This window comes from Populus nigra, chromosome 4, assembly GCF_951802175.1.
Source record: "Populus nigra chromosome 4, ddPopNigr1.1, whole genome shotgun sequence".
Lineage (NCBI taxonomy): Eukaryota > Viridiplantae > Streptophyta > Magnoliopsida > Malpighiales > Salicaceae > Populus > Populus nigra.
In genome coordinates, this window is record NC_084855.1 from 8,186,212 (window position 1) to 8,206,872 (window position 20,661).

A 20,661-nucleotide genomic window follows, 5' to 3' on the forward strand; every position below is an offset into this window, starting at 1 on the left:
CGCTATAAATTTTGTAGCTAGGACTCAATAAATTCAGCTGAATGGTGCTCTCTCATTGACTATTACAGTTTAAATCCTGTATTATAAGATACACGACGACTAAAGTGTTTTAGAATCACTTATTATGCTACTAGCAGTGACTTTTGCTGTCACCCTGCTATTCCTTTTAATGACAAGGATAATGTTAAAATAAAGATTTCAACCTCCCACTAAAATTAACAGCTACAGGGAGTGTTTATTTTCATGGTTGAATATATATTAAAGTATTTTTTTAGATTTTTTTATTGTGTTTCGTGCGTTTATGTTACAAAAAAATAAAAAACTAAAAATTATTATTTTTTATATTTGCAGTTAAAAAATATCATTGCCCAGTATTACCAAATAAATAAATATTTAATAAGGTTTGCAGGATTACAGAACAATACACGTGTGTGATTTATTTTGATCTTATACTTAGGTAATATCAATCTTAGAATTAATGCATACAGGGATATAGGATATAGCTACGAATACATGTGACAATCCTATTTCTTATATATCATTCGATTGAACGTAAAATATTTAAACAACACAAATATATATTAAAATGATTTGAAAATATCAAAAATTATTAATTTAAAATTAAAAATACTTTTAAAATGTAAAGTTTTCCGACTATGATGTTACGTTGGTGGTTGAATTCGGAGTTGAGTATTGCAGTCGACGCTTTCTTTGTCTCGGGTATAGCAAGCGAGTCGCTGCATGTTATTTTCTATTTATTTTTTTAACACATTCAAAAGAATTCGAAATCAAACCTGCAGTACAGTGCAAGTAGGAGTAAACAGTCATCAATTCAAGTCCAGACAAGCCGCGTATAAAGGACACTAACATGATTACATGATGTTTTCCTTTGGTCACGCAATTGGGCCTCCTCGATATCCTTTAGTAGGGCCAGAACATCCTCGTCATTATAAAAAAAAAAAAGGCTGAAGGCCCTGCTTATCCGTGTCACCACGTGTCGACAGGAAATCTGGACAGTGAAAAGCGAAGACGAGCAGAGGAAAAAAGTGATTTCCTTTTCTCTTGTTCTTAAGGTTTCCAAATTAAGAAATCGGAGACCGTGTGGCCTGCAGGCTGCAAGCAAAAATTGATGTAGCCAAGGTACCTGATCCTCTCTTTTTGGTAAGAACTAGGAATTATCAGAGTCTCAGAGATATAAATAGCTGATTCTCTGTGTTCTTGTTTTTTTTTTTTTCTTCCTGTCTCTCTATCGGAGTTCTGACAACCCAATTTTCAAGTTATCTGAAGCCCATCAAATATATTTTAGCCTTCAACACCTGAACTTTTTCTCGCTGGGAGCGTAGGTATTTTTGGAATAATTTAGAGGTCAATTGAAATTATTTCTTCGAACAATTTTAAAATCACACCTCGTATTAACATATTCAGAAGAATTTGTTAATTTTTCCACTCAAGATTTAAACATAAAGATTTTAAAAAATATTAACTCGTAAGTTATTCTTTTTCTTAAATGTACATCTCAGCTATCATAATGACTTCCCTTTCCGGCAGAGAAAGAAACTTTCTCAAGTTAAACATTATATATTAGAAGTTATTTCTTTTTTTTCTATTTATATTCTAATCACATAACGTCTTTCCTTTGTAGTTTTTTTTCCCCCGGAAGTTCCTTTATAGTTAAATGATTGATAAGTCCTTAATTGTGTTATAATTAATGCATTATCTAGATTAATAGAAATCATGTGAATATTTTTTTTTTAAATAGAATAACATTCGATTTCACATTCTGATAATCATTTTTTTCTCTGTTATTTACTGATAATAAATCAAGACTTGTCAACTCTTTTACACATGAACTTAAGAGAACCTAGTTATATCTTTTACGAGAGTCTGGTAAAAATTGTTTTTTAAAGTGTTTTTTATCTAAAAATATATTAAAATAATATTTTTTTTTATTTTTAAAAAATTATTTTTAATATCAATATATCAAAACAATATAAAAACATAATAAATAAATAAATTTAAGCAATTTTTTAAAAATTTTTTAAAAAAAACATGATTTGCACCGCGTACTTAAAAAGTGTCGGCAACCCATTATTCCTACACACAACTTGATCTTTTCTTAAACAACTCTTGAAAGTTGAGTCTTGTGAGCAAATGAATTCTTCCGAAATAATATTCTATTTAAAACTCACTCACTCACCCCACCCCAATAGATAAGTAGTGATATATAATAAGCTAGTTGTATTTTTTTAGTCTTATAATTAGATAACTTCCACAATCCCCAGCTAGGTTATTGGCAAAAGAAGAAGAAGAAGAGGAACATTATCTTAAATCCCTCTTCGTTCTCGTCAAAGTATTGACATCGAGTGCTTGTAGGCGATTCAAATTTGATTGGCAAGATTTCAAATCTTCGTATGCATTTCCCAGAGCCTGCATATCACTTATGATGGATTGGTAGGCTCATTGCAAGTTTTTGTCTGGAGTTGAATATTTCTTGGTTATGTTTTGCAAAATACAAGAAGGATAGGGGCCCTGTCTCTCAAAATCCGAGAAATGCAGTCTATCCAATATAAAATTTTAATTTATTACTAAAAAATGTGGTCCACCTGATTTCTAATTTTGATATAGCTGGTCAACAGTCCAATGCCCGATAACAAAGTGTTATTAATTTTTTTTTTTTTGAAAATTAATGTTTTAAAAATAATAACTACTATCCAGTGTAAGTTTTTTGTCTTAATTTTTCAAAAACAAATAAATATTTGTTTGGGATTGTAATAGTAATGATGATTTAAAGTACTTTTCATTTAAAAATATATTAAAATAATTTTTTTATATTTTTTTAAAATTATTTTTGATTTCAATATATAAAAACAATTTAAAAATATTATTTTAAATAAAAAATTAAAATTTATAAAAATATAGCTTATACTGCGTTCTCAAACACCTCCTAAACGGATATGGTCAATGCTGCTGCAAGTAGGTTAAGATCTGTTGTGTTCATAACACGTGGATACATCGATGGTTCAGATTTAAAGAGTCACACGAAGCCAAGAAAACATGGCTATTTCGATTTTTTTTTTTTAATCTAAAATCTGGTAGTGGTAATTAGATAAGCAGAATTGCAGAGCACAGTTCTAACAGTCGGGATAAATAATACGTGTAATTGATCGACGTTGATGTCGAATCTGCAAATCTTGCAATCCTCCAGGCGCACGAGAGTCCAGCAAGCAGCTGTCACGATTTGATTTGCTTAGATGGAACACGCACGTGAAGGCGACAGAATTCATTAGCCAATCGAGGGTTCTCTTCGCACGCCTTTGTCCAATGGCAAACAGCTTTAGACCAACGCCCAAAATCGTGTGTGGCTATGATCTCCATGGCAACATCAGAATCTCTCTTTAATTTCTCCTTAACTCGAAAGAGAATCATTAACGAACGCTTTAATGATTAAGAATCTAATGCATATTATTTGTGGGGTTATTAATGGGTGAACTGTCTAATTAAACACAGATCACGTTGCCTGGGATTTGGGATTGCATGTTCTTGAGCCAAGCTTCCCATTGGACGAGCCCACGTGAATAAAGATGAAACAGCCAATGAGGTTGAATCGTACTAGGAAATTAAAAAATAATGGGTCCCTGTGATTAACGAGCCCATAATCGAGGTTACTGAATAAAAAAAACATGAGCTTCCATTCCTCCAGCTAAAAGTGAGGACAAGTGTCAATCATCAGCCAAATGATATCAGTGCATAGACCAAGAAAAAGAATGTTGATCTGCCCATCACTGACTTCCATTACTTTATCGTCCCGGCGGTGGAATTATTCTTATTTCGGGCTTCGATTATTTCTGTATTTTTTAAAAAAATATTTTTTTAAAAAATTAATATTTTTATATATTTTAATATGTTAATATTAAAAATAATTTTAAAAAATATATATTTTAAAATAAAAAAACTTTAAAAAACAATCACCGCCACAATATTACATACCACCCCATCGTGAACCCCCCGAACCTCGGAACTTTCCTGTGAAAAATCACTTCTTCGGGGCCTTTATGAGATGGAAGAGTGGTGAGATCAGGAAACGAACCTTTCAACAAAAAGACATTCTTACCTTTTCTTTTAAATCTATGGAATGAGATAATTAAAGTAATTAATCCACTGCAAACATGGCTCCACCCACTGTCTCGTTTTGGTGGGTTGGCAGGACCACCTGGATAATATTGGGTGTGTTGTCCTGTATTTTGATTATTATGCTGCGTTGTGAATTAAAAGTATTTTTAGTACAAGTAACGTTCGATGATTGGCTGTTATGTTTTAAAAATCTTATTTTTATTTAAAGAAATAAAAGATATACATCTTAATGTTTATTACACATTAGCCTACAAGGTTCAAAGAATGAGTTTATCACGGTGCTTTACTATTCCTATAAAGCATATTAATATATTGTTTTAATAAGAGTATCGTCTTATTACTATTTTAATATAAACAAATAAAAATAGTAGAAATATATAGTAATTAAAAGACAAAAATAAAATTATATTTGATAATAATATACAAAATAAAAGGAATATAAATACATATGGATTGATTGATAATGAAAAATATAAAAGAATCTATTTTACCCTTAATATATATTAATATTAAGTTTAAATATTTTTATAATAATAATAATAATAATACTTTAGTTTATGTTGAATGTTAAAATTAAAATTAATAATAATACAATAATTCTAATATAAAACTTAGACCGGCCAACAGGCAACCCGAGACTTGGCCTACTCAAGATATGGATTGATTCAGGTAGAAAAAATAGAAGAAAAATTAACCCGATCTGAAGCAGATCAGTCAAAAATTTAATTTAACCTAACGATCCAATCAAAACTGGGTAATAATATATTGTTTTAAAGGCACTGTAGCTTCTTCTTTATGTTTCCACGTCTACTCTCCCTTGCTAGCTCTCTTAACTCTTCTCCTCCATCTGAGCCTCCAAATCCCATTCCTGGCCAGTCCACTTCAAAACCTTGTAGTGGTATTGTGATTGTCATGCATTCACAAATCCCTTCGTTTTACGTGGATTCATTAAAGAGGAGGAATTGGTGTAAATTCATATATTAAATGGTATGAAACATTATTTTTTTGACGTTGCATACTCTGTTTGGTTACTAAAAAAGTGAAGAAAATAAAAAAAAAAATGTTGTAAAGAAGAAGTATGTTGTTGGCAGATGTGCTCTTGGCCTTATTTGTGTTGCGATCATACCTAATTCAGATAACGTTTTTTTTTTTTAATTTAAAAAGTATTCTTAAAAATTCTTAAATTTTTTTATTTTAAATTATTTCTTTTATGATTTTAGATATTTTTTAATATATTAATATTAAAAATAAATTTTAAAAATATTTAAAAATATTATTTCAATATATTTTTAAATATAAAATATTATAAAAAAAACATTTATTATCACGATCTCAATCCATACCTCGTGATAACATATCCCGTAAAATCCCATAATTTAAAACAACTATGTTGTGAAGTGTGTGATCGCTTGGCTGCAGGTCGCTACAAGATAAGTCAGATTCTAGCCTTGACTTGGAAGACTAATGCTTACATCCATAGAAAAATACAGTATCAATGTAAATGATGTTGACTCATGTGGAACTTAAAGGTAACATTTTAGCATCCAAGTACTTGAGCAGGATATATACTAATTATATCTCTGCACCATATTAATTGTGAACCATTTAATTAAAATATGTTTAAATAACAGATAATTTCTTATAAATTTATAAAGGCTACAGACATTTAGCCTTGATGAATGGGATTTACAGGACTCTTTCGTGATATTAGTTATAATTAATATGCTTGGTTTGAAAGTATTTTACTTGTAGTAAATTCTCAGCTTCTATTGCGTGTTAAAATGATCTCTGAGTTAGGTAATTAAAGGGATTTCCTTTTCAAAGTTACGACTTTTGCAACCTTTTATGGTCGGTTGTAAGAGCATATATATATATATATATATATATATATATATATATATATATATATATATAAAACTTTATAAGCCTGAATTATTATTTAGCCTGTTTATTTTTGTATGGTTTTGAAAAAATTTAAATTTTTTTTTGTTTTAAATTAATATTTTTTTGTGTTTTTAGATTATTTTATTATGCTGATGTCAAAAATAATTTTTAAAAAATAAAAAAATTATTTTAATACATTTCCAAATGAAAAGCAATCGTAACCACACTTTCAAAAACGCTCTTAGCTACTTGCAATGACAGTTGTTAAAACTTTAGGTTTTTTTTAATCCATTATTTAGAGTAGTCTTTCTGTAGCCTATATTTTTTTTTTATGTAAAAATGCTCATCTCATTGTGATCAATGATAAGCCACATGATCACGGTGAAGCCCCCGCAGCAGGGCGCCGGGATACTAATTAGTGATTTCCAGAGGATAATAGTAAAAATTATTATTGCTATCTAGACTCACTAATACTTTCCCTTTTCCCTTTCCTTTTCCAAAGAGGTCAATTATCTTTGTTTTTTAGCTATCTGGACTGAAATTGAACAATAGATAAATATTCAAATTTTTTTCCTTGAAAGAACCAGGGACTTAGTTGCACAAGGCAGAGAAAAGATCAGCCTCATTTTTTTGTCACTTATTTTTTTTTTTCAATTTGATCCATTAAAATTTTACTTATTTACTATTGAACTTAACATTGCTTTTTATATTCCTAGATACGAGGCTCTCGCGATATCGAGGGAAAATTTCAACTCGCGGCTGGTGCTTGGTTTTGCAAAATTAAGTTAAATGTTATTGTTCTTAAACAATTAAGACTTGAAAAGCCAAATTTAATACCGTAAATAGTTGTAAGGGCTATGGTAAATGAACAGTGTCTAAAAGGTCTGCGTGTGCATCGTAGGCATCATCATATGAAAGGCGCAGCCATGCTCTTCTCTTGTGCTCTAATCTTTACATGAGAAAAACAACTTGGAATAAAATAGTTGATATTTTGATTAGTTTATGCAATCAATGAAAATATTTTTATTTGACTCGATATAAGATGATTTTTATAGTTGACGAGCTTACTTCGTAATGTTGTCCAAATGATATGGTACTCTTTTTATATTTTTGTTTTATGTTTGCATTTAAAGATATTTGAAGCTTTGTTTGTTTGATTAAAAATATTTTTTTTATGTTTAGTAATATCAAGAAAAATAAGTTGCGCAAAATAATGAAATTTGGTATCAAAAAATATTTTAACAAATGTGACAGAGAGCTCGAAAATTTGGTATATATATAAGGAGTGAAATTGAAAAATAAATAAATCAAATTTGATATAAAATTCATTGAAATTAAAAAATAAAAGATGAAATTGCAAAAAAAAAATTAATCAAGAAGAGAACTCAAAATAAAAAGAATTGCATTCATAAGAATAAAGAGCAAATTTAATAAGAAATAATTAAAATCAAATAGTTAGAGATTAAATCAAAAAATAAAATCCAATAAAAGAAATTAAAAGAAAAATAAACAAGAATTAAAAGAATTAAAATCAAATTTGATAAAAAAAACATAAAAAATCAAATGTCAAAGAGTGAAATTAAAAAAAAATAAATCAAATTTGATATAATTAAATGATCGAGGATCACCTTGTAATTTTGTAAAACTAGCATACCTTTTGAGGTGAAGGAGAGAGAAAAGAGGGGGGAAAGAAAAATTGTCATTGAAACTTCTCTATGTGGTGAAAGCCAACACACACCAGCCCACCATGTAAAGGGCAGTACGATACTTTAGATACTGTTATGAAACGCTATTAGAGGCTATTGAGAGGCATCAAATTTTTTTAAAAATTATAAAAAAATCATAATACCCTTAACTTCACTTCACGAGATAATTCTAATAAAATTAAAGTTTTAAAAATCTAAAATACCAGACAAAAAAATCTTGAACCTAAAAGTTACATGGTAATTATACTATAAAAAAAACATGAAAATTAAAAAACGCCCCTCAGATATTGGCTATGTTGTCTTTTTTCAAGAATATGAGAGCAATTTATCCATTCTAAAAAATACATTACAAGTAACAAGTCTCATTAATGTCTATATTACCCCCTCCGATCTAAAAAAACTGTCTTTTATCCATTTCTCTTAATTTCGTACTTGACTTTGCCTGTTTAGAAAATACATTTTAGAACTCCATCATTTCCTTTATATATATATATATATATACATATATTTCCTATAGATATGCATACAATACAGGTGTGGAAAATGAGAACGAAAAAAAGAAGAGAGACTATAACCATGAAAATCACATGTCTGTTATATTTTCTTCCATGATAATGATTGACAGTCCTCAAATTTTTATTTATAGTAAAAGATGGAAATTGAAGATAATGCAGTAGTGGTGTGAATTTTATGATTGTACTTTGATAGTTATTGTTGTTGTTGGAACACTTCAAGTCACATTGAAACTATGAATGTGGGGATTTATAGTTGAGTTTTAATTATGATATATGTTAATATTTTTCTATGTTATATGACAAGAATTAACTTAATAAATGTTAATGGTTTTTTTTATATATGTTAATGGTTTTCAAATATAAAGCTAAATCAATAGATTTTGTAATTAATTATTAATAATCTGATTTAAAATGTAAAATTACATTTATATTTTCTTTTCTTGAAAAATAAACCCTTTTTTTAAATAGTGATTATCATTTATCTAAGAAAAATAGAATTCATGTTAATTCCATCTATATAGAACTATACTAAGTCCAATATCAAATACCACTGCAAAGTTTTAAATTGCAAATTAAATTTGTGCATTGAAATTTTAGTAAGATAAAAATCAAGGTTCTGGCTTTGATGGAGGGGCAGGACCACTAGTTTTACAAATATATAACTAATAGATGTTGTTTATAATTTAATTCAAGACTGATAAATAAATAAAATATTGTTGTTATTATTATTATTATTATTATTAAAAGGAGAGAGAAAATCAATTGATTCTTACTATTTTTGAATATTACTATTATTATCCTCTCTTAGTCCACTGAATTCACTTAATAATTTATTATGATTAAGAGTTCATTTTATATTGTATAGTGTTTTTTTATTCGAAAATATATTAAAATAATTTTATTAAATTTATTTTTATATCAACATATCAAAAAGATCTAAAATAAAAAAATTAATTTAAAGCAAAAAAATAAAAAAATTATTTTTAAAACATAAAAATAAACATGTTATTATACCGGCTACCTTAAAAAAAAAACAAAAACAAACCCACTGTCTCAAGCATATACACTATCCTCACACAGATAAAAACAAAACAAAAGGAAGGTTAAAAAGGGGCTGCTCCCACACCTTAAACTACACATTATTTTTAGATATTAAGGATAATCCTATCTTTAAAATCCATTAAAAACAAACTATGCACGTTACATTGAAATAAAAGATTCATAGAGACTTTATTTTTGAAGTTCGAACAAGTTTTGAGTTCGATTTTCTCAAACAGTACAAGCAAAGCATCAAACCCATGCAAGTCCAGCAATCCTTAATAATTGAAACCGTAGCCCAAACTACCAGAGTTCTGTCTGGGCCGAAAAGGTTAATTTGCCAGGACCTAGCCAGGTAGAGAGACTCAACTAAAGAGATATGAGCTTGTAACACACGCAAGTGGACAGCGCGTGGACACTAGAAAAAAGCATATTTGTTTGGTATAGCAAAATGTGGACTCAAAAGGGTACCAAAAAAAAAAAAAAAGTCTTTCCATCGAAAAATAAAGGAGTTTGTTCACCCAAACCAAAGGAATCGTCAATTTGCTCTCTTCTTAAAAAATCCCAAATTATTACAGCACAATAAAACAGAGAACAGAGAAGACTTAGGAGTTGGTTAAGGTAATTAAGAACAAAAACAGGAGTAAAATCACAGGTTGTAATAAATTCTTCCTTTTGTCTGTTTGTCGATCGTTATTTTCATGCAACCTAATCCGATTTCGATTTGTGTACTTAATTATTTTGGTTTTCCTTAAGAATCTTATCGAAGAAAAAGCGTCGTCGTTTGGTATCTCGAATATGGCAGTTGCATCTGAGGAATCAACTAGCATATGCAGTCACTGGTAATTATGACTATCAAGTTTCTGATTGCCTCTCTCCCTCTCTTTTTAAATTGTTACTTAATTATTGGCCTTGTTTCTTTGTAGAGTTCTCATGTTTAAGTTTATCAAAACCTCAATTGATTTTCGTAAAATATTTGGGATTTAAATTCTGTGTAATCCTTGTTCGATCTGCTTGTCTTCTTGATTGGTGTTTCTCGTGACCGTGGTCAACTCTTACCTTGAAATGCTTGTATCTTGAGGCATTGGAGTCTTGAATTGTGTTCAATCTATTCTTCATTATAACCCTTTATTTGTAGCTTCGCTGTTTTTGTTAGATTCTTTCGATTTACTAGTCTTTTGTAATTTTACTGATATTAATATGTGGATCAAGCTTTTCTTGATAATTTCCTTGTGATCCTTGATTTGATGTGCTTTTCTTGGTAATATGTTGGGTTTTTTCCCCTAGAATGTTGTATGCAAGTGCACTGTTCTTCCTTGTCTCGGATTACTTTTTTCAGGTGACAGTGAGAGGTCTAATGCTTAAACAGAACTGATGTGCTAATTAGTGATTTCTTTTTCAATTAATTTTTCTTTTTACAGTGACAGAGCTATTCCTTCCTCAAACATTGATTTGCACTATGCACATTGTTTCCGAAATCTCAAAAAATGTAAAATCTGTGGTGATATGGTCCCCAAGAAACATGCTGAGGAACATTTCTTGAACACTCATGCTCCGGTATGTTGGTCTCCTGGAAGTGGTTGCTTTTAGTGGAAAGATAATGTAGAATCTTTTTAGTTCAGTGATCATTTTTTCTCATTTCAGATAAGATTGTCTTCTTAACTTCATTTATTTCTTCTATGACAACTTATTCCAGTTAATTCTGCGCGGCACTTTTCTGGGAAAAAAATCATGTCGTCATGTTTACATTTTCATTAATTGTGATCCTTGGTCATTAGTTCAAGTAATATGGGAACGGGGTTTGATGGGGTGTAATTGAAGAAAAAAAGTATCCTGTTTATGGTTGGTAATGCATTCCTTCTAGCATTATCAATTATGTGTATTTTCATAAATTTGCTATTTCTTGGACCTACAATTTGAAGCAAAATAGTTACATATGTACATAGTAGGAATATTTCTTTTATTGGCTGTGGGTGCTGAAGACCAAGATATCCAGTTTTGGTGTTCCTATTGTTTGCTTTTTGAGAGGATTGATTGTCTGTCTGTACTTGTTTTATGTCAACCTTAGTAATTAAAATATTTGTTGATGCTTTCTATATTATTGACTTGTATATCGAGCAGGTAGCCTGTTCACTCTGCAGTGAGACAATGGAACGTGAAATTCTAGCTGTCCATAAAGGTGAAAATTGTCCCCAAAGGATTGTCACATGTGAGTTCTGTGAGTTTCCATTGCCAGCAGTTGATCTAGCTGAGCATCAGGTAGGGACCTCACAATGATTTAGAAATTTCAACATCTGTTTCTGCTGCCTGCTTTAGCATAATCTAATATATACACCTGCTTTTCTCTTAATTTTAGGAGGTATGTGGGAATCGGACAGAACTCTGTCACATGTGTAATAGATACATTAGACTGCGAGAAAGATATAATCATGAGTCTAGATGCACTGGCTTACCAGATACTACTGTAGAGTCTTCCAGGTAGATATACTATATACCCCTTGCCTGCAATTTTTGAATGAAAATGGTATTATATTGCCTTTCCTGATTTTCTAGTTCCAAGTGTTACAAATTGATGTTCTCATTTATGAGATATTCATCACATAGTGCGTTGTGCACAAATGATTTTGATGTGATTGATATATCATATGAAGCATAGTGGTGGTATTACAGAACACAATCTGAGACAGTGGATGTGGAAAATGTAAAAATTTGCAAAGCATTGAGTGATGGTTAAACCTATTGCAGTAGAGATGCATGCATCTGAGATGACGGATATCAAACAGCCTCTCTCCTATTTCCTTATTAATATCCTCATCCAATTGCAGCATTATATTTGCATGCATTAATCTGTGAAAAGATGGTTCTCTTGACTTCAATGTTTCACTGGTAGCAGTCCCCTAAAGTATCTAGCTTGTTTCTGGATAGTTGGCCCTAGTATTGGCATGTATGGATTTGAACAGGGATGGCAATTTCATCCGAACTTGATAGATAACATTCGAACATACTCGAATGGGTGGGTTTATTTGGATATTTACCTTACCTAATAGGTAATGAATATGGTATGAGTTTTGTTAAACCCGACCCAAACTTAACCCAAGATATATATAATTGTATCATATAGATACATATATCTATAACATTTATATTTTTTTAATACAATACAATATATACATATCCCAATATTGACACAATACACATATATATGTATAACATTTATAATTTGTTATTTAATATAAATATACATACCTCAAATATATAAATTACTGATTTATTTTATTTTGAATAATAAATAGTTCTCGGATAACTGATATCTATATAGATACCTGAAACCTGATGGATAAGGTATAAATATCTAAATTTCTTACCTATTGGATAATAGGTAGTAGGGTATGGATATAGTAGAAACCTGACCGTGGGTACCCATTGCGATCCCTAGATTTGTATTAGAGGCCATGGTGAGCATCCATATCCTCCTTTTATAGAGACACTGGCATGGCTACCTTTTTCATGGTTTTCCTGTATTAATATGTAGGCGGCTTCAGCATCTGTGACCCTCTTTTGTAGACACTTTGAGTTGTGCAATCCCAATGAGCATTTTTTGATATTTGCTTTATGTTTTCTGAACTTTCTTTTGGATTTCCTGGAAAGATATTAGTATCTGGATTTAAATATTTTTTCCATGGTTCCTAACTTATGGAATTTGTCTAAAAGGGATGTGAGGGCTGCTGAAAGAAGACAGCCACAAGGTCCCCAGAGAAGGCAGCCACAGGACTTTTCACGGAAACGACTTCTATTCACTATTGCTATAACTGGCATTGCTGTTCTGTTAGGATCATTTCTCTTCCAGAAGAAAACTGAGGATAGTCAAGTGCATTAGCACCGAGAAGTATTGCATTCGAGCTTGTGTAAATCAGCTTAATAGTACCATTTCCTTTTATCTGTATCTGTAATCGTCTGAGAACACTGTTGTTGCAATGCTATACGCCCTGAGATTGCCTTGGTATATCGACAGATTATGTTAAGACGTATCCTCATTGGAAACGAGCTCCACCATTTGGACTTTTGTAAATGATGGGTTTTAGTAACGTTGCATTCTCGTTATTGGCAGGCATTTTATGTTGTCAGTTTACTGTCATTTTTGAATTTCTCTTCGCTTGTCATGATATTTGACTGGAGAAATATGCATGAAGAATTAGAGTCCAGCATGATGGTTGGGCAGGGAAAATGCAGTTTATTATGAAGTAAATGGATTTACAACCACTGTTTCCCCCTAATTTCTCCTTTGCCTCTTACCATAATGGGCTTTCAAAGCCCATGTATTCTCAAGGTGCTGCTGTTAATGGCCAGATGTTAATGACAAAGCCTGGGCCAGATGGTTCGGAAGGCCCAATAAGATAGGACAAAGGGTGCTGGCTGGCACCCGCATTTCTTGTTGCTTTTGCACATGGTGGCCCTCGTACCTGGGACCAAGGTTGTTACTTTTGATAATGGGTATGTTTCGTACTAGTTTAAAATATAAAATAAACTAGAATATATTTTTTCTTGCTTGTAATCTCAGCCCGTTTCATAAATTCAGTCGTAATTCTGGTTGGAATGTTTTGGTTCTATTTTGGTAATTTTATTTCGTCGAATAATATTGGTTTTTTAAAATACTACCAGGTTATGTCTCTTCCTAATTTTAACTTAATCTTTGATTGAGCTAACATTTTAAAATTTTTATCCATGTTATAAAATATCTTTTAATCTGATTGTTTGATGAATCTAAAATTTTACGAGAAATTTCTTTACATTTTGTTATATCTTAAGTTAAAGGGCAATTAAAATTTAGAAAGGTTTTACTAGGTTGATGATGATATTTTCATAATTTTATTCAAAACAATTATTTTTTTTATGTTTTTTATTTCAATTGATTTTTTTTAATATTATCATTTAATAATAATTTTATTGGTAATTAAACTTCATAATTGTTTTTGATTTATTTTATATGGGATTTCATGATCTCATGACTCGGGAATACAGATTTGAAAAGTTAATCCAGGTTAATCTGGATCGACTCAATCTATTGTCTCTTAATATTTTTCAAGTTAAACAATATTTTTACCAGTCGTCCAGTTTATCTATAGACTCGTCAAGTCAATCGGGTCATATCAGTTCAATTTTTATTTTTTTACTTGTATCTAAAATTTAATTTGTATAATTTTATGTTCGTTTATTTTGAATTTGAATTGAAATTATGTGTGTTGAATATATATATATATATATATATATATATATATATATATATATTATTGTCCCTGTTATTTTAATGCATGATGAATATAAAGTGCTATTTTTCATGTTTCATTGAATGGACGATAAGAACACTCCCATGAATAAAGCTAACACCAAATTGTGTCGAGTAGAGTACCTTTCAAGTAAAAATCAAGAAGCCAAACTTACTTATTGAAATCATATCAATTGGCTAACTAATATTTGTTCTATCTCGTTTACTGTCCACTTTCTAAAAAGACAAACCAGTGGTTCTTCAGTCCCATCACACCGTCCAATTACATGTAGATGTAAAGGCTCAACAATTTAGATCAAGGATGAAATATATGGACATTCAAGCCTGCCATCTAGCTCGGTGAACTAATCCGCCTGTCATAGTCAATCACTCTAACCATCCATTCTTTTTCGCCATGGATACCCTGGTTACTTCTAGAGTTAAAGATGAGAAAATAAAAGGTGATTTTTTTTTTCAAAGTAAAATTTGAATTATTTTTTTTAGTAACTTTTCTGAATATTTAGATCAGACCCATTCAAAAAAAAATTTCAAAGTAAAATTTGAATTTGAATTGTTATTTTTTTAGTAATTCTTCTAAATATTTAAATCAGACCCATACAGTCTACGCGTAACTCAATAACAAACATTTATCAATATAAAAAAAAACCCTTTTTTTGATGTGTACAGAAACTGAGTGAAAAATCCTACTCTACGTTAAGATTTATGTCCCACCTCTCGATGTAGGACAAACTTGGGCCGATTGATTCTATATCGATCCATCCTATCTGCTCACCAAATGCATCTAACAGAATTAAACATTTAAGCTAAGCTTAGTCGAACAGGCACTCCAGACCAATCAAGGTATAATCTCTCGTGCCGAACGAGATAAGAATCAATGCGTGCTATATTTCACTTCTATGTTTCAGTTTCTTGATGTGGAGGTCAAGTTTTCTGCATAAAAAGAAATAATAAATAAAAGTTAAAACACCGACCTCAAACATAATAAATAAATAAAGAAAAACTCGGCGATAAGTTAATGACCCACTGTTATCATCCTTTAAATAATGCAAATAAGGAGATTTAAAACGCCGTCCCACCAACAAAGTTCTACATGTTTTAACAGAGATTATGTAGTACCAAATATTCTGAGGGTTAGAGGTCTTAATTGTGTAAAACTAGAATTGTTTCTACGTTAATCGTTTGTGTGTTTTGAGTAATAAAATGTCTTTTTAAGAATATACATGCATATAGAGTATAGACTATTAGATTAGTGAGACTTTTAATTTATTAAATTTTAATTCTGTAACTCATAACTTAGTTGCTCTGCTCCAGATATATATATAGCGATTCTTGCACGCCTTTATCTAATGCACCAAACTGTGGCGAGTGGCGACTAAGTTAAGAGATTTAAAAAGACAAAAGTGATACACAGAATGCATTTTAAGGAAGCCTAAGGTCAATAGATTCTTGCAATGTCGTTCATATATATTTGGACTTCCTCCATTCAAATTTCTTCTCAGTATTACTATTGATAAGCATCAGTTTGCAGCCTAATTTGAATCATACGAACTTCAATTGTTTCCGGGGTCTATATCAAGATCCTTAGCATGCCGCATTTAGGGGTGCAACTCCTTGTTCAAGATCGTCATGTAAATTAAATTTGGTTTCCCCATTAATGTCTTTTCTGGTTTCTTTCTTGTTTTTCTCTTAAATGCTAGAATGCTAGGCAAAGGATTTTCAGGTTTTTGTCGTTCTCTTGTTGAAGTTTAGCTTTCATGATGCATGTACGTAGGTGGTGATGGATAATGGCATACTGCAAGTCACTTTGTCAAACCCAGATGGAATTGTCACTGGTATACGATATAGTGGCATCGACAATTTACTTGAAGTTCAAAATGATGAATCTAATAGAGGGTACAATACTTTTTGTTTATTTCTGTTCTTTTTTTTTTTTGTTTGTTTCTTACGAGGGACAGATTGAAGAGCTAAAATTATTGGTGATTGCAAAATGCTAAATCAACGAGGCACACGCATAGAAAATAGGTTACCTAAATTGACCATGCATTTCTAATTCTGCGTTTTGGATTGATATGCAGGTACTGGGACCTCGTATGGAATACAGCAGGAACTACAGGAATTTTCGATGTGTATGCTCTCTTTTTTTGCCCTCTCTAACAGGCTTATAATTAATTAACTCTTAATGAATTGTTAATAGCTAGCCTCATGCCATTAAATTCGGATTTTTTATTATTAACCAAAGATTGATCGAATACTTGCTAGTTATTATGTATGGTGATTGGCACAATCTGTGCAATTTATTATGAACACCTGAATATTAATTTAATGATCCATAACTAATATAACAGTTAGCCGGTCCTTAATTTTAAACTAAAATTTTGTCAATAGAAGAGATTGCTCATTGCTTTCTTTCTTAAGCCGGAGTTCAGTGAAGGTCTAATTACTGTACAGGATTAAAGGAAGAAGTTTTAAGGTTATTGTAGAAACCGAAGAACAAGTGGAGGTCTCATTCACAAGAACATGGGATTCCTCACAGGAGGGCAAACTCGTTCCCCTGAACATAGATAAAAGGTAATTCCTTATTTATTCCAATGCTTTCCTTTGAAAAAGGAGAAACATGATGACAAACCTAATATAATTCTATTATAGGTTTGTAATGCTTCGTGGTTCCTCAGGATTCTACTCTTACGCCATCTATGAGCACTTGAAAGAATGGCCTGGTTTTAACCTTGGCGAAACTAGGATTGCGTTCAAGCTCAGGAAAGACAAGTAACCGATTTTACTCCTTTTTTTTTTTTTTGCCTTGCGGTGCCTATTTTTTTCACATGAAACTTGAGAGAATAATAAGAAATGGAACGTTAAAAACACGGAGTAATGACAGTTTCTAATGGGGATGGTTTGAGTGGATAGGTTTCACTACATGATCGCGGCAGACAATAGACAAAGATACATGCCATTACCTGATGACAGATTGCCACCAAGAGGCCAACCCTTGGCCTATCCTGAGGCAGTTCAGCTTGTCAATCCTGTCGAGCCAGACTTCAAAGGAGAGGTATGCGCTTCTCTCTCTCTCTCTAATTTTTACAGGATTTTGATTTCTTCCATTATAAAATGTATAGGTGGATGATAAGTACCAATACTCAATTGAAAATAAAGACAACAAGGTACACGGGTGGATATGTATGGACCCCGCAGTAGGGTTCTGGCAAATTACACCAAGCGATGAGTTTCGATCTGGTGGACCAGTTAAACAGAACTTAACCTCTCATGTTGGACCAACCACCCTTGTGGTAAGCTATGTAGATTATTAGCCTCTTCATTTTTAACACATTTTATTGCAATGATAGTCAATGACAAATTGCTTTTATTGGATCCAAATGTCATGACCAGATGTTTCTCAGTGCTCATTATTCGGGAGAAGATTTGGTGCCGAAAATTGGAGCTGGTGAGGCATGGAAGAAAGTTTTTGGACCCGTGTTTATGTATTTTAATTCTGTGATGGATGGAGATGACCCTCTTTCGCTTTGGGAGGACGCTAAATTGCAGGTTATTTTGAGATTAACTCTTAAACTATACCAATAGTTCAAGCAAATTCATCTTTAATAAGTTAGAACTGATAAAGATCGATATATGTGGTTATTAGATGTTGATTGAAGTCCAAAGCTGGCCTTATAGATTTCCAGCTTCGGAGGATTACCAAAAATCGGATCAACGGGGGAATGTTAGTGGCAGACTATTAGTGCGAGACAGGTAGGGGTGCAGAGACGATCAAACTGGTTTATCTGCAATACTTTCTTTTAATGGCTGTCTTGTTCAATGTCTAGGTTTGTAAGCGATGATTATACACCAGCAAATGGAGCTTATGTTGGACTAGCACTACCAGGAGATGTCGGATCGTGGCAAAGAGAATGCAAGGTGTGACTCTGATTTTTTGTTATCTTGTCTATTCTTAACCATTTCCGCGACATAACAAAGAAGCACTGTAAGAATTCACCAAAGGAATAAAGAGAACCAATGCTCTGTCGATCTTAACAGAAGCCATTTTATGGGAATTTTTTTTCCTTGCAGACTCTGGAAGATAATAATGTTACCTGCTATTTTCTATCAGGATTACCAATTCTGGAATAGAGCAGATGAGGGCGGCTATTTTTCCATCAATAATGTACGCACTGGTGACTATAACCTTTACGCATGGGTTCCTGGCGTTATTGGCGATTATCGATACGATGTTTCCATTACTATTACATCAGGTATAACTCCATTGATTTGATTCTGTATTAATTTCTTTGGGATTTATTCTAACATTATAAAACATTTTTATCTTAAAAATCCTGGAACACAGGTTGTGACATTGAGATGGGTGATCTCGTGTACGAGCCTCCAAGAGATGGGCCAACATTGTGGGAAATAGGCATCCCTGATCGTTCGGCAGAGGAGTTTTATGTTCCTGATCCTAATCCTAAGTACATCAATAAACTCTATGTTAATCATCCTGACAGGTTAGTCATGCTAGTTTGTGAAAAGCAATCTGTCCAGATGAGGCTTATTTTTGCAACAACCTTTTTCCATCTTCCTTGTGCACGCGCCTAGAGCAGAAATTTCAGCTCCATCATGTCATCATATGAACATCGATTGAATACTTGTATAATTTTCAGGTTTAGGCAGTACGGACTGTGGGAAAGATATGCCGAATTATATCCTGATGGAGACCTGGTGTACACCGTTGGAGTTAGTGATTACAGAAAAGACTGGTTCTATGCTCAGGTTACCAGGTGCAATTCTGCAACCTCAATGCTGTTTTGCTTTCATTAACATGTAGTTAGTCCTCTTACATGCCTGAAGAAACCACCTAATCAGAATGTTATATGTTCCTTTTATTATCAGAATGTGCTTAAGAGGACCTGTTCATTTCTATTTTTGGCTTCTTGACTGCAGGAAGAAGGATGATAACACATACCAGAGAACCACATGGCAAATCAAGTTTAATCTTGACAAAGTGGATCATAATGGCATCTATAAACTACGTGTAGCACTTGCATCGGCTACCGTTTCTGAGTTGCAGGTATGGAAATCTTCAATTGATCATTAACTAATCGAAAGTAATTCCAAAAAGAAAAAAACAAACAAACAAAGAAAAAGCTACAGAACATCCAGTTTCCATTGATGTTAGTTTTACAATGCACTAATCCAAGTTTATTTTTTAAAAGGTTCGAATAAACGATCCAAAGGCCAAACCCTTATTTTCGAGCGGATTGATAGGGAAGGATAACTCAATTGCAAGACATGGAATTCATGGACTCTACTGGCTTTATGATATAGATGTACCTGGTGCTCGACTTGTTGAAGGTGATAACGCTGTGTTTTTGACACAGCCAAGAAGCATTAGCCCTTTCCAGGGGATTATGTATGATTATATTCGTCTGGAAGGCCCTCCTTCTTCTAGTTCCAACTTACCTGAGACATCATTTTAGCCCAGTTGTATTTTATCACACTACTTTCTGACATTTTAATTTATTTCTGTAGTTTTCTTGAAATTTAATGATTATATGCTTATGAGACGACCATTAGATGGTTGTGAAGAAATAAAAATCAAGGAAAACATTTGGTCTGCGAGTTTCAAATCTTTCTGTTACATTAACAACGAAAGAAACGAACTAAGCCTCTTGGTTAAGGTTTTGAGTGCTCTGTTCCGGACATAGTATATAATAGTTCCACGAGAAATTGTAGCACAAACCTTGTTTATATAAACAAAAATTGATTGATATCTTGGCACCACGCGACATTGGCCATAACTTTGATTAATAATAATAATTATTATTATTAATTAAAAAAAACTAAAAGGGGTAGTGTTTTAATTATGCATCACTTTATAAAAAAATATTTATTGCAATTTTTTTTTGTCTTTGGTTTTTTTTTATTCCATGTTTTTTTATTCGCATTTGGTTTATTAGAGATTGAATTACATGATTTGTCGTGGTTTGCATTCTATGTTGTGGTTTGCATTCTGTGTTGTTATTTCAATCTCATAGTCCTTGTTGAGGGTTAGGTTAGTTAGGCTGATTGTCTTGAATATTTTTTTTTAATTTGTATTTTTTAAATTTATTAT

The 20,661-nt window shown here is 31.8% G+C and overlaps 2 protein-coding genes across 3 annotated transcripts; both read left to right on the plus strand.

Moving 5' to 3' along the window:
- Window positions 1-9,749: 9,749 nt before the first annotated feature.
- Window positions 9,750-13,385, plus strand: LOC133692791 (uncharacterized). 2 transcript variants are annotated; one of them, XM_062113939.1, is made up of 6 exons: window positions 9,750-9,929; window positions 10,031-10,116; window positions 10,696-10,831; window positions 11,396-11,533; window positions 11,631-11,752; window positions 12,986-13,385. In XM_062113939.1, exons 2-6 carry the CDS (start codon window positions 10,073-10,075, stop codon window positions 13,149-13,151), a joined length of 606 nt encoding a protein of 201 aa, XP_061969923.1. In that variant the 5' UTR covers window positions 9,750-9,929; window positions 10,031-10,072; the 3' UTR covers window positions 13,152-13,385. The 2 variants fall into 2 exon arrangements, with proteins under 2 accessions (XP_061969923.1, XP_061969924.1); XM_062113940.1 differs by having other exon boundaries at window positions 9,751-9,895.
- A 2,274-nt stretch (window positions 13,386-15,659) lies between these two features.
- LOC133691540 (probable rhamnogalacturonate lyase B) lies at window positions 15,660-20,168 on the plus strand. The gene is made up of 15 exons (XM_062112081.1): window positions 15,660-16,186; window positions 16,330-16,451; window positions 16,634-16,684; window positions 17,007-17,126; window positions 17,205-17,324; window positions 17,466-17,607; window positions 17,675-17,845; window positions 17,946-18,101; window positions 18,199-18,305; window positions 18,380-18,470; window positions 18,664-18,805; window positions 18,898-19,054; window positions 19,211-19,327; window positions 19,491-19,617; window positions 19,763-20,168. The coding sequence occupies exons 1-15, from the start codon at window positions 16,145-16,147 to the stop codon at window positions 20,024-20,026; spliced, it is 1,929 nt and encodes a 642-aa protein (XP_061968065.1). The 5' UTR covers window positions 15,660-16,144; the 3' UTR covers window positions 20,027-20,168.
- The last annotated feature ends 493 nt before the right edge of the window (window positions 20,169-20,661 follow it).

Coding starts and splice junctions, on each gene's coding strand:
- LOC133691540 (XM_062112081.1), top strand. CDS start 16,145: ATGCCGCATTTAGGGGTGCAACTCCTTGTTCAAGATCGTCAT. Junction 19,055..19,210: donor TATGTTAATCATCCTGACAG/GTTAGTCATGCT, acceptor TATAATTTTCAG/GTTTAGGCAGTACGGACTGT. Junction 19,618..19,762: donor CTACCGTTTCTGAGTTGCAG/GTATGGAAATCT, acceptor ATTTTTTAAAAG/GTTCGAATAAACGATCCAAA.
- LOC133692791 (XM_062113939.1), top strand. CDS start 10,073: ATGGCAGTTGCATCTGAGGAATCAACTAGCATATGCAGTCACTG. Junction 10,117..10,695: donor ACTAGCATATGCAGTCACTG/GTAATTATGACT, acceptor TTCTTTTTACAG/TGACAGAGCTATTCCTTCCT. Junction 11,753..12,985: donor ACTACTGTAGAGTCTTCCAG/GTAGATATACTA, acceptor TTTGTCTAAAAG/GGATGTGAGGGCTGCTGAAA.